At 40.2% G+C, this 14,522-nt stretch overlaps 1 protein-coding gene across 3 annotated transcripts; it reads right to left on the bottom strand.

Moving 5' to 3' along the window:
* Positions 1-4,998: 4,998 nt before the first annotated feature.
* On the bottom strand, positions 4,999-8,668 carry LOC5574474 (UPF0428 protein CG16865). Of its 3 annotated transcripts, none has more exons than XM_001655083.2 (3): positions 8,564-8,668; positions 8,336-8,471; positions 4,999-5,593 (listed from the first exon to the last, which is right to left on the bottom strand). In XM_001655083.2, exons 2-3 carry the CDS (start codon positions 8,454-8,456, stop codon positions 5,049-5,051), a joined length of 666 nt encoding a protein of 221 aa, XP_001655133.2. In that variant the 5' UTR covers positions 8,457-8,471; positions 8,564-8,668; the 3' UTR covers positions 4,999-5,048. The 3 variants fall into 3 exon arrangements, with proteins under 3 accessions (XP_001655133.2, XP_021699620.1, XP_011493590.2); XM_021843928.1 differs by having other exon boundaries at positions 8,336-8,486; positions 8,564-8,631; XM_011495288.2 differs by lacking the exon at positions 8,564-8,668 and having other exon boundaries at positions 8,336-8,557.
* Between the last annotated feature and the right edge of the window lie 5,854 nt (positions 8,669-14,522).

Raw genomic sequence — 14,522 nt, 5'->3', positions numbered from 1 at the left:
CGGGAAAATATTGAAATTTGTACCGGGAAAACCGGGAAAAAAGCGGGAATTTCAAAATGAATATTTGGTGGCCACCCTGGAATCACAAACAGCATATATGGAGGTAGATCATTAGGTAAAAGTGGAAAAATCCTCAAAATCATTAAACTTTTATTCGCGAACAGTTACCGTGATGCATCAATACCCGGACGCCTAAGGTGATACGCGTAATCAAATGCTTGTATATAATTGGGTAATCGTTATTTTATTATGTATTGCTTTTAGACGATAACTATTAGGATAGAACTTGATAATTTTCACGTAATTTGCAATGAATTTATTGAAAATACCGTAAAAATTAAGTTAATTCTACATCATGTCGTGTCCACAAATCCGGACACATGAATCAAAATCCGGACATCGATGCATCAAATTCCGGACATTCAAATAATCACAGCTGTTTTTCACATTAAACTTAAAAAATATTAAACATACCTTCATATCACGATACACAGATTGATAGATTTGTAAACATAATATTTTTTCTCTGTTGGATGGTCATGGAACATCATAAAACGTTGTTTTTGAAGTCTTCAAAAATACTGTGATGTGTGCATTATTCCTCATAGTGCTTACACATAATTTACACTCATTTTCCGTTTATGTTGTTCAAAATCACAGTGATGTAACCTTTTACCCCTTTTTCCAGGTTTCCAGGAACAATTATAATGTAATATTTTCTTGTTCAACCTAGGGAAATTGATTTTAAAACACAATGTCCGGATTCAAAACCGCACGTATAAGTATCCGGACAGTCTTCTTCTAGCACTAAATTATGTGTATTTCCAGTAAATTCATCAAAACTATTGAATTTATCAAGAAAAAGACACAAACAAATCACTGCAGAATGTGTATCACAAATAATAAGCACATAAAAAACGCGTGATTAATTGTCGAATTACGATGGCGCATTGAGTAGAATTCCTTCGGTTTTCTTTAATTTTGAAAATAAACGGACGCGAGTGAAACTGACTTTAGTCATTACCGTTGTTTTACAAGGCTAACTTGATGTCAATTCACGTTACAATGGTCAACAGTAGTTAACATTATTCGTAGGAATAATATTCTTACATGTTTAAAGGATATTTAACATTGAAATTATTGAATTTCACCAGAGTGTCCGGATATTGGTCCCGTCCGGATTTTGATTCATCACGGTAATCGCTTGCGCACGTGCAACACGATGCAATATTCGCAGAGCGTAGTTTGTTGTGATAACTTGACGACAAAAAGTTAATCATTGTTGCTATGATCGCAGGATAAAGAACAAGCGAGGCATCATGGATTTTGTCATGATCACTAGATTTCCATCCTTGCCACCAACTATCAGGAAAAGTTGTATTTGGTCTAAATTATGCATGAGTATTTTACAACTTTTCTAAAATATTTTTCTAACTAACATACGGCTAGCAACTTTCTGATTTGGTATATTTATTGGGTTAATTGCCTACACCGAAATGTTGAAGATTTGTGTGAAGTATTTTAAGGGTGCACTTTTACTGTTCACTGAGAACAGCGTTGCGATTGAAAATACTATATCAGAGGGTTAAATTAAATACACAACGCCACTTGATTTGTGCAGAATAAATTCGCATTTATTTCAAATATTTTGTGCATTCAGTTTTACCATCACTGAAATGAATTTTATTGTAGAAACTACTGAATCCATGGTAAAATTAAGAACTGCACCAACGATTTTCACGTCTGATTTACCATCAGATTCCTCAAAAACAGGCAGGAGCGATGCGCATAGAATGCTTGTAAGGAACAACCAAGAAGGTTTCGTTGCAAGTGACTTACATGATCACAGCGATTCAATCCGTAAACATTACGAACGCAGCAATTAAGCGCAACTCGGAGCCGATTGAAGGAGTTTGCACTGTCGCGGACATGCAGTACATCACCAAACATGACATGCGGCATGATTAGTGATTAGTGAGCTTCAGTTTGGTAGATGTTGGGGCGGCGGAGGTACAGCAGTAAAGCGTTCGCAGGCTGGCATAAATCTTTCCACATTGTTGTGCAATCAGTCCATCCCACTGCAAGTCATTTTGGAAAATAAATCCATGATTATTTGCTCTATCCGACCAATCGATGTTTTGGCCATCCATCACGATTCCAGGACAGGTGCAATAGAACTATCAGCGCTACGACGTCTTCTAGTGATGAACAAAGCCTTACTTTTTGCTGGATTCACACGAAGGTTGTTGCGCCTCGACTAATCTGCTACACGTTCAAGGTCATCATTCATCATTCGAACAAGTTCTTGTGTACAAGGGCCAAACCGAGTAATATAGAGCTCTACATCATCTGCATAGATTTGTGTAGAGCAATACTTCAGCACCGTTAGTAAATCGTTGATGGGGCAGCTGAAGAGTAGAGAACCGAGGACTGAACCTTGCGGTACATCAGAGGGCACCTCAACACTGTTAGAGCAAAGATCGCCACAAAACACCGTTTGTTTCACCGTACAAATATGATTCAATCAGGCTCGCGGCGGTAGGAGAGAAGTTGAATTGCACTTGAAGTTTATTTACTAACTTACTGTGAGGCATGGTATCGCATGCCTTAGAGAAGTCTAGTAGTAGCAGTATAGCAGAGCATCTTTTATCAACGATGGATGCTAGGTCGTTATGTACGCGGAGAACTGCGGTTTTGATACTCTGTCCTTTACGAAAACCAGCTTGAAACTCTGACAGAAGCCTGTTCTCTTCGATGTAAGCTGTCATTTGTAGCTTGCGAAGCTTCTCAAAAACTTTCGACAGAGCGCAGATTATACTGATTAGGCGCAGGTTTGTAATGTTGTTCAAATGTGGCTACTTTTTTAGTGGCAGAATCTTGGCATGGTTCCAGCACTCAGGAAATGTAGACGTCTGGATGAACAAGTTAAACATGTATGTTAGTTGTTCCACCACTAGCGGAAGAATAATCTTAATGAAATTTATCGGTAAGCCATCAAACCCTACAGCAGTTGATTTTATAGTCCATATAGCATTGACGACTTGCCAATCTTGCACAGTTCTAAAGGAAAAGCTGAATGACGAGGGCAGTGACGATTGCGCAGGCCTTATCTCACGGTGAGCAATTGAGCCTGAGAAGTTCTCCAAAAATGTGCGATTCACTTCGTCCGGATGGAAGCCACACGCCTGCGGTGACTTATCCTTACCGACGCCGAGATTCTTTACACGTTGCCAAAGTGTTTTTGACGGAATTCCGCAGTCCAGATAACGGTTCAAGTAATGCTGCTTGGCCTGAGCGATTTTTGAATTAGCACGGTTCCTCATTATCTTGTATCGTTGCCGTTTTTCAACCTTCAAGTGCGCTGGTGCTTGAATCCAGTTTTTATAAGCAAGGTCTTGTTCAAGTAGGGCCTGGCGTACACTATCCGAAAACCACCGGTTGTGTCGCCGACGTCTGGTAGTAACATGAACAGGTATGTACGTATCGTTCACCGTTATCATTTGCGTTTTCGATACTATAGAGCAGGTTCCAGGGAATAGAGAAAATTGCGCTTTCGAGAGCGTGCGGATCAAAATTGACATAATCACGATATGTGCATCGATTCGAGTTGCCGGACCTATCGAAGTCTACTGATGCAAAAATGAGGTCGTGTTGTGATGAAGCAGGGAAACTGACCTGACCGAACCGCAGAACGCTTTCTGTCTTGTTGGTTAAGAAAAGATCAAGCTGTGAGCATCCATTACTGTGGAAAAATGTCGGTTCATCACTCACAGGCGACAACGAATGACTGAAAAGCATTGATTTAAACTGGGTAAGCTTGACGCTAGGGCGAAGCATATCGGTGTTGAAGTCCCCAACCAGGAAAGTATTTTCGTAGCGAGTTGCAAATTCAGCAAGCTTCTTGGCTACAAAAGATGAGCAGTCATTTCCAGAGGGATTGTAAATGGTCATTAATATCATCTGATGACCACCAATCCGGAAATCTAATGCTAAGCGTTCAGTTTTGTCAGATGATTCTTCTTTTAGAACCGTGCCGAACACCTTAGCGCTGGTCAGATTATCTCTGTAGTAAACATCAATACCTCCACCGCGACTATATACTCTGTCATTCCTCACAACAGAGTAACCGGAGACACCGATACTGCGATCACTGTTTGTAGGAGTTAACCACGATTCGGTGAAACACGCTATCTCAACTTTAGAGCCGGACAAGACAAGACGAACTTCGTCAAGCTTGTTCAAATTACGCGCGCAAAGGCTCTGAGCATTTCCATGACATATATTCAGCTTTCCAGATAGCAGAACGGCATTTAGCACCGCCCCAGGAATGTTCGTAGAGGTGTGGTGTTGTGGTGGAAGCATCAAGTATGGACCAATGCACGAGTTCATTATCTGACGTTTTAGCGGTGCCGTGTTATTTATGTGACCATGGCAACAAGTGAATACGGCACCGCTCAAACGTCAAATTAGATAACTCGTGCATCGGTTCATGGATCAATGCACGAGTTCACTAATTTGACGTTTGAGCGGTGCCGAATTCACTGGTTTCCATGGTCACATAAATAAGACGGCACCGCCAAAACGTCAAATAGTGAACTCGTGCATTGGTCCATGGACCGATGCACGAGTTCACTATCTGACGTTTGAGCGGTGCCATGTTATTTACGTGACCATGGCAACAGGTGAATTCGGCACCGCTCAAACGTCAAATTCGTGAACTCGTGTACAGGTCCATAGTAGGGGAAGCAATTTTTAGAGGGCGGCATATTTAAAGAGGAGAATAAAACAAAAAACTCTGACAAAAAATTTTCAATCAACAATAACACAATCTACAAATAAACAGACTTCAAAAATGAACGATGAATTCATAATTACGAAAATTTGACCAGCTCGTCTTCCGACTATATAGCTAAAGCTGTTGCAACCTAAATGTTCGAGTCCGCACCCCCTAGGTTGGGAAAGTGATTTCTCTATAAAATTTTGAACCGTATGTTTTACAATCAAAAGCAATTTAATTTATTATCATTTTATTATCATTTTTGAACACATTACGTATCTAGAAGCGTTCCTCGCGATTTTTTCGCTGGTGGAGGTTCACTCTTTTCTTTGATAGCGACCTCGTTTGTCTTGCCCCCTTTCCGTTCCAGTTGCTTCTCAATGATGCGGGCGTTGTTGGCGTAGCTATCTGCAACCTCCCTAGCCTCGATTTCATCCTCCTCTTCATCGATGGTGGATACCGTGACGGAGCTGAACTTGCCCATGTTCTTCGTGTGTTTGGTGACCATGACCTTTTTCGGTTCCAGTGCAGAAGCGGCCACGGCCGGTTTGAACAGTTCCGTGATGGACGTGTCGCTTTTGGATTTTACCAGCGCTCGACGAATTATGAACGTCACCTGAGTGTCGTTGGAGTGCCGGTAATATAGCGGAAGAGCGCATTTTTTGCATTTGAAGCGGTGCTGCTTCTCGATTCCGGCCTCTCGGCGTATGAAAACTGTCTCGCTTGGTTCTGCCGTAATTTTATTGGCATGCTTCGCCGAGTCTATGACTCGCGCGCCGTCCAGCTGCCGAAGCGGAAGTTTCTCAATGATGCAATCTATGAATAGAAGAAAATGGAAGGTAGGTATTGAGTAAAACCGAAAATCAGATTTACTGGTGAGGTACGGTTCAATAATTACGTACAATAGTTAAAAAGAATGATAAGTTCTCAAAAACTTGAAGTCAGGAGCCGTAAATCAGAAAAGTAACCAACCTAACTTTATCGATCCTACGTGTTATGCCGACACCTACACCTCTGAACAACCTCGATTTTCACTTTTATAACGCTTAATTTTCGGAATTACAACCCGTGAGCTATAACTTCAATTTGGCTCTAGTGGGGCCCTTTCCCACTTTACCCTTCTTAATGCATAAAGAAAAATTTACACATCAAGGGTCAACAATTAGGGGGGTCTGTAGCCTTGAGGTTACGCTTTCGCTTCATAAGCGGAAGGTCATGGATTAGATTCCCAGCCCCTCCACAAAAAAACCCGTCCAGCCACCACGGAGGACTGTGCTTTGGGGAGCACATCCATCCTCAGTCAGTATCAGATGGTGACTGACCCTCTTCGCAGGCAGCTAGCCTCACTAACAGCACTCCTACCTGCTCGATGTGAGAGTAAAAGAGTAGGAGAGAGTGAAAGAAGATGTAAATATAGATAAGCTAAAAATAGATCTGTATCGGTAAAGAAGATACAGATCAACTGATTTCAGCACAGTAGTGGTCACAAGCACAGAGTGCCTTAAAAAAACATAAAAAAAGGGTCAAAAATGATGCATGACTTAGAAACGCTCTCAAAAATTCATTTTCGAATGGTTTCTCGTTCTTTTAGCTTTATATGAAAGATATGAAACCCTAGAAAGGAACTCCGGACATTTTGTTGTGAGTACGTTCCCCGGCAATGGCGGTATCTCAAGAGAATTTTATCTGCGTCTCTTCGACGTGATCCATCGCAAGTTCAATCTCCTGCTCAACGAAGCACTAGCAGGCATTCTTCCCCCTGCTATTGTGGAGCACATCATCGTGCTGGTGAAAAAGATACCCATCTCGCTGTTCAACAGCGATTACAAATTTCTCTCGTGCATTCTCAAGACCAGGTTAGAGTGCATCATGCGAGCCCATCACTTACTGAGCGACGAGCAGAAATGCTTCAACTCTTTTTGTTTGTCAGTAGCAGCATAGAGCAATAACTCTAGTTGGTATGGTGAAGGCTGAGTAGATGCTCAGAACATCCTGAGTCAGCTACTGACCATGCTCAGTTGGAAACGAATAAGCGCGAATTTGATATTAAGCAAGCATTTGACTGTTGACCGATAAGGACGTTTATGTGAATTCCACTGCTGATGCCAAGGGCTTAAGGTGAAACATCTCGGAATCCAAAGATGGCCGGCACAATGGCCGACTTCTCCCCCTACTCACGTTTTCAAAGGCACAAAACTGGAGAAATAGTTGGCAAACGATCCTGATCTTCTTATTTTAAACTTTCTGCTAGTGCACAAAGCCAAAATAAAAAGTGCATTGTTGTGGAATGCTTTCTTCGCGAGATTTGTGGCTTTGAAGATTTAGTGCAATCTTAGGCTGCGAACCGTTTCACGAGTTCGTTTAACTTTTAGTTAAAATTTGACAGCTCGATAGTTATTTCCTCTCCGGTTAGAAATAACCCTGCTCTGGAGCATGGTTGAACTTGACAGTTCGAAAGTTATTTTTTGCTCCCGTGAATTTGAGAATAACTAACCATCTGTCAACTTTGTTCTGAAATAACTACTCGACTGTCAAAGCTCAAATGGGTCGACTGCGATGTTCAATTTAACCATTTGAGGAGAAAATAACTATTGAAATGTCAAATTTTAACTAATAGTTAAACGAACTGGTAAAACGGTTCACAGCCTTAGAATTTGATTCCAAACTGTTTCACCTGAAGGCAAAGTAGGCCGTCATTGAAATTTGTACGCGTCGTTGATTTAGTATTTAGTATTTAGTATTTATTTCATTCAAACTTAACGTAAGCCTGTCGGTTATACCATTTTTCAGGTCAAGGAAACAACAATTGATATTGCAACTTTTAGAAAATAATGATAAATAATGATTGTTGCTAATTCATCTCACGATTTCGAATCAAAGAAAATCAGTTGGTTTTGCACTGACACAGCGCGTACAGTGATACTTTTTCAAGTCAATATAAACTATCAAGACTGAGTTTTATCACTTTTAAATGCAAGCTGAAAAGTCATCATTGATGTCAAAACGAATGACGGGCTACTTAACCTTAAGGTCTGCTGAAGAACTAAAACAGTCGTAGTTACCGTAGTAAGGGCTTCCTCCTCATTCGGATTATGGATGTGGAGTGCTGACAGTGTAAGTCCTTCAGCTGTCGGTAGTAATTGGCACAGCTTGAATTCAAGCATTTTATGGTCAAGATCTACTGAGGCACTACCGATTGCTTCTTCGCAAAAATCAGATTGCCAAAATAGTTTTGACGGAGTAAAAGCTGAATTCGAAATTACTCTAAGCAAAGTATCGTTTAATTCATACGGTTTTGAGTAAATGCTCAGAGACTACTTTCCTCAAGTTGGATTGAATACATCATACAATTTGATCATCATATTTTGTAGAAATGGGTAACAAGACTGTATAATTTCGGAGATTACATTTCAATGGCTTGAGTGCCCGTTTCTGGAAGATGTCACCCTAACTAATTTTGTTATAAACCAACACTTACAGAAACGGAGCAAAATTTGTTATTGTGATACAATTTCGTTGTAATCCACTGGTAGGGTAAGCCCCATGAACTGTACATACCTAGAATGAGACTCATTTGTCCGCACAAGCAATAGTATATATTCAATGGTCCGGTGTCGTTATATTCCTCCTGGTCCTTGGAATCGGAACAGACAATACTTCGCGACACAACTTTCGGCATCGTGTGATTGTTCAACTGAAAAATATAAATCTAAGTATCAAATCACGATTGCCAAGTAATCTTGACTTGTTTAAATTGTTATTTCAGCTTATTGAAACAGTAATTACTAAAGGACAAGCTGATTGTTAAAATGCTGCACAGTTTGTTTTGGTTGGCCAAACACGATCACTGTTTGACACTTCAACGTTTTGTTACGTTTCAAAACGTTTCAGCGCTAAGCACTCTAGTAAATTTCATCTCAAAAATGTTATCATTGTGTGAATTCGTTGAATTCACTACCTTTAGGACAAAAGTACTAAGTTTTAACCTACAAGAATTCTCAATTTTCGGATTTCCATACAAAGTAGGCCAAAATCGTATGGATGGGTCGAAAATAAGTGCTTTTCCTCTGAAGGTTTTGAAACACGTCCATTAGAGTGATGCAAATTTTGAAATTTTTGCTCCCCTATGGTTAAACAACTTATATTATGGTAAATAGCATCCTCCCAAAGTTTGAAATAAATCGGTAGAAATTTGACTGTGCACAGGCTATTTGAAGTTTATATGGAGTTTACTATGGAAAACACTATCCTTTCGTGTTCAGCCCTTTATCTCTTCGTCATAATGTTTTATGGAAAAGTGAACACAATCTTCTCATGTGAAATCCTTTCAGCTACAACTTTGCAGAAGACCACGTCAGGAAAAATTGCTATTCATAATCATAAACTGGGTATGCATTTTGCATGCTTAACCAACTGCCCGGCAAGCAACAGTGGTGCTCCTGGTGGATAGAATAGATCACAGTAATCCAGGCTACTATGTTCTACAGCAAAAAAGCAGTGTTGCTCTGAAAGTAAGTGAATGATCATCTCAGCATGGTTTAGACTTTGTTATCAAAAATAACAAATTATCCTTACGTCCCATCAAAATGTGGTTTTCGGCAAATTTGTAGCTGGGAAGATTTCACATGAGAAGAGTTTGTTCACTTTTCCATAGATTATTATTTCGAGCAGTTAGAGGACTGAACACAAAAGTTTTACCTTTTTCATAGTAATTTCCATATAAACTTCAAATGGCGTATGTACATCCAAATTTCTTCCAAAACACTTCAAATTATGGGAGAATGATTTTTATCATAATAGGGTACCGACTGTTTATTTCGTTCTTAAACGCTAACAGTTGGCGCCAGCAGCAAAAAGTGCAGGAAACAACTTTTCGAACATTCAGCTTCTTTTACTGGCCGCCGAGTGACGACACTGTTGTTTGTATTCCTCCCACTGATCGCGCTACGCTGGATTCTCAAATTTTTCAAACTTTCAACACAAGCGCATGGAAGAATGGTAGTTGGAGAACTGTCAAAACGTATGGAAAATACTGAAAAACTTAAATTACTTGCAATTAAGAAACTGGATCAAAGAAGTAGTGATTAGAAATCAAGTGTAAAGTGAATACATAACTTTTTGTGTTTAGTTCATCTTCCGTAGTGCTTTCCTTGCTTCAGGGTTTCGTTTTTACTACCACTGAAAAAGAGCCATCTTTTGCTTTTTCAGTGTTGAATATCGGCCTATTGACACCGTTTGAGCATAGGGGAACAAAATTTTCAAAATTTGCATCAGTCTAACGTCTATCTATTTTTGAGATCACAATGGACCAGTGCACGAGTTCACGAATTTGACGTTTGAGCGGTGCTGAATACAACCCCCTGAAGAAAGCGCTAGTTCTTGAAGCCAGCCACCATTTGTGTGGCGCTAGTGCTGAGTGAACAAATTTTAGGCTTTGCTCTCATCAAACTCCGCTCGGAAGCGACAAATGTTGTATGAGAAAAAGTGTACTATTGATAATCGTTTATAATTATGTCTAATATAATATGTCTCCAAATAGACCATTTCCGTGAAATTTTTTTATTGGCTTATATGCTTTCTGTCAATTTTCTGAACAAACTTTCCTAAGGAACCGATATGTTTTGGAGCCTTTAACTGTAAGAAAACAATGAAAAACTTGCGGCACGTTAGTGCACCCCTCGGTCCCCTACAATTTGTTTCACCTCGAAAAAATGCAGAGCCCTTTTTCCCTTATGGTTTTGCAACCACGTAGTGGTGAATTTACGATCAGCTGGCATGACCAGATGATTTTTGTTTATGTTTTCATTCATCATAATAGGCCTTTTCATGTGACAGGTCCGTCTATGCATTTATTTACATCGGTGGAAGATCGGTGCTAACACGGGCCTGTCACTTCCATAGAAGAACTGTCAAAGAGCTTCCCGATCAGCTGATTTGAAGCGTCACGTGAAAAGGCCTATGGGCTCCGTTGCGGTTTCGCTCCCTCCTTCCTTCACGGCTCCTGAAGTCTCCGTTATCACGGCGGAAACCACCTTCACCGCTTCGGCCGGTTATGACCGCACCCGGCGAACACTACACGTTTCTTTAACGCAAGGATTGTAGTCGACAGATGCCTGATCTCTCTGCTTTGCATCGACGAGGATTGAAGGGATTGAATATGCCAGAAGATTTCCGCCTAGAGGCAGCAACAGCCGCTCAAAATTTCCTTGCGCGGCTGTTGCTGCCTTAAGGCGGAAATCTTCCGGATCAGCAGCCAACAGATAGATTAAGGCTATCTGTCGGCATGAATAGTAAAAAATAGTCTCTAATTTCTAATAGAACTAGCGGTACCGTAACTGCTGGGTGGATGAGAGGTTTGTTGTTAGGGGGTGGTTTTGAATTTTGAATCTGTGGAGGAAAATATATTTTCCTTAAGGAAGACTTGAATCGGGTTGGAGTTGGAACTGTGATTCAGAACGGGTTGCGCCTGTTCCAACCTGGTTTAAAAACGTTTGTATGCGTAGTTCCGGTGGCGCCCTGACCGGGATCACGGTCAGTTTGAGCGCGCACCTGATTTGACGTTTGCAAATGTAAACAAGCATCCCAATGCAGGGGTGGAATCAAAAAACTGTTGCAAAATCACCACGCCGATACCCATAGGGTTGAACAAACTGTGCCACATCTCGAATAATTTTTCACAATGTGGTGAGTATCCATGTTTTCAAAAATTTGTAAGAAAATCGGGAGCGCATATAAACAAAATCTGAAAGCGTTAATATTCATTAAAAATGATTGTCTTTCGAAGAGAAATACAAAAACTGGGGGGTTAGATCTGACGGAAATGGTCTATTATGTAGAAATTACAGAAAGCTTGATAAAGTACAACGCATTTAATACCAGAATGATAAGTAAAATGAAAATTTCGCATACCAAAACTAGTGTGTCTCGTGCCTAAAACGGTAGTTTTGGCCGAGCTGTCAAATCAGCACCTTCTTCAGCACCAAATTTTTGGCTTCACTCAAGTTGTTCGTGGATGACAGCCGTTTAAGTCCTGTGGCTGAATAGGGTCCTAAAGCCCTGTCTCAATTTTAGTATTAAACGCTTAAGTTTAGGGCAGAAACACATGTTTACTCAATTTTTAAATGATTTTCATTGGTTCAAGTCCAAAAAATTTTTTTTAATGATTTTTGAGATTTTGTCACACCCTTTGGTTTAAACTCAAATTTTGGGTATATTTTGTTTCCGTATCCCTTCCGAAATGTCAGATAGGAACAACCCCAGTGTTAAAACTATAAGCCCTGTGGCATTTTTGTCGAAAAAGTGAATGTCAATCATGACAGCAAGTGTCAAGGTTCATAGGCCTATTCACATGACGTCTTAAATCAGCTGATCGAGAAGCACTTTGACAGTTCTTCTATGAAAATGACAGGCCCGTGTTAGCACCGATGTAAACAAATGCATAGACGGATCTGTCACATGAAAAGGCCTATATTTGGAACCACTTTTAAAATTGAAGTTTAAAAATGTTATAACCGTTATTTGAGCTAGACACGGTAAAAAGAAGCAAGGTATTATACTCCGAAAAATGACATTTGGCAGTGTCCTCATTCCTATCGCAAACTCAAACGAGTGCAAAAGAAAGCAAGGCCTGCTCTCTTTTACTATCCTGAAAGCCTCATGCTTGACGATAGGAATGACGATACATGTTTTGATTGAAAACCGTTGTTTACACGTGGGAATAGCCTACCTTTTTGTGTCTACTGTGGAGCTAGAAAAATTGCTAAAGTAGTTGTAACAACATGCTCTTTCGTATTATTAAAGGAAAACAAGAATAGACCATTTCCGTGAAATTTTTTTTATTGGCTTATATGCTTTCTGTCAATTTACTGAACAAACTTTTCGAAGGAACCGATATGTTTTGGAGCCTTTAACTGTTAGAAAACAATGAAAAACTTGCGGCACATTAGTTCACCCCTCGGTCCCCTACAATTTGTTTCACCTCGAAAAAATGAAGACCCCTTTTTCCCCTATGGTTTTGCCACCACGTTGTGGTGAATTTACGATCAGCTGGCATGACCAGATGATTTTTGTTTATGTTTTCATTCATCTCCCTCATTCCTTCACGGCTCCTGAAGTCTCCGTAATCACTGCGGAAACCACCTTCACCGCTTCGGCCGGTTATGACCGCACCCGGCGAACACTACACGGTTCTGTAACGCAAGCGGCAAGGATTGTTGTCGACAGATGCGTGATCTCTCTGCTTTGTGCCGACGAGGATTGAAGGGATTGAATATGCCGGAAGATTCCCGCATAGAGGCAGCAACAGCCGCTCAAAATTCCCTTACGCGGCTGTTGCTGCCTCAAGCCGGAAATCTTCTGGATCAACAGCCAACAGATAGATTAAGGCATTTGTCGGCATGAATACTAAAAAATAGCCTCTAATAGAGCTTAGTGACATTTGAACACACGTAGACTAGCATACGCTCGTCATACACAGTTTGTTTTTGTTTTCCTCAAAGAAACTTGCACACGCTTTTCAAACTCATCAAAATGCATATGGAAATATTACCCAATTTGAAAAATTTACACCCGGTTTGTGGGTGTTTTTCGAGACTGAGTGCATATTGTTTTCCTCTAAGTTTCACAACTACATCTACACTAGGGCACCCATACCATTGGGCATGATATCCACTATAGAACTAGCGGTACCGTAACTGCTGGGCGGATGAGAGTTTTGTTGTTAGGGGGTGGTTTTGAATCTGTAGAGGAATATATATTTTCCTAAAGGAAGACTTGAATCGGGATGGAGTTGGAACTATTATTCAGAACGGGTTGTGCCAGTTCCAACCTGGTTTAAAAACGTTTGTTTGAGTCATTTCGGTGGCGCTCCTGTTTGGGGCGCCCTGACCGGGATTACGGTCAGTTTGAGCGCGCGCCTGATTTGACGCTTGCAAATGTAAACAAGCATCCCAATGCAGGGGTGGAATCGAAAAGCTGTTGCAAAATCACCACGCTGATACCCATAGGGTTGAACAAACTGTGCCGCATCTCGAATTATTTTTCAAAATGTGGTGAGTATCCATGTTTTCAAAATTTTTTAAGAAAATCAGGAGTGCATATAAACAAAATCTGAAAGCGTTAATATTCATTAAAAATGATTGTCTTTCGAAGAAAAATACAAAAACTGGGGGTTAGATCTGGCGGAAATGGTCTATTCATTAAACATTTTAAGACCCAATTCACTCGTTGACATGGTCACATAAATAACACGGCACCGCTCAAACGTCAGATAGTGAACTCGTGCATTGTTCCATGGTCCGATGCAGAACTTCACTAGGGTAAAACCACTATATTTCGACCCATGAAACCAGCAAATAAGATGAAAACTCCTATAAAACCTGCAGAAATGCCTTAATTAATTAATATTCAAATTTGACAATCGAATAAGAAAACATTTTATTAGTTCATGTATAGCTTCTTTCAGGTGATATTTTATTATATTTTTTGAATTTTACGGGATGAATCTTTTTGTGCTATATTTCGACCCATTGTTTCATTTTTCGACCCATCATACTTGGTGCTAATTTTCGAACTGCAGTATATTGCATCAACATAGTCGTTATATTATATGAGAAAAACAATAATTTATGAAATTTATATAAAGTTTGTGCTTGTCTCTCTGAAGGGAATGCAAATCTGTTTTTTTTTCTATTTGAGTGCATTTTTCTTTTGTAAATCGAACATGGGAAGATCAAGACATTTATGG

The sequence above is a fragment of the Aedes aegypti genome, chromosome 2 (genome assembly GCF_002204515.2).
Source record: "Aedes aegypti strain LVP_AGWG chromosome 2, AaegL5.0 Primary Assembly, whole genome shotgun sequence".
Classification (NCBI taxonomy): domain Eukaryota; kingdom Metazoa; phylum Arthropoda; class Insecta; order Diptera; family Culicidae; genus Aedes; species Aedes aegypti.
This window is presented reverse-complemented; position numbering and strand designations above follow the sequence as displayed.

Bases quoted from the DNA above. Each gene is read 5' to 3' on its own strand.
- LOC5574474 (XM_001655083.2), bottom strand. From the start codon at position 8,456: ATGCCGAAAGTTGTGTCGCGAAGTATTGTCTGTTCCGATTCCAAGGAC. The intron at 5,594-8,335 runs GTATGTACAGTT...TTCTATTCATAG, and splicing joins ACAAATGAGTCTCATTCTAG to ATTGCATCATTGAGAAACTT.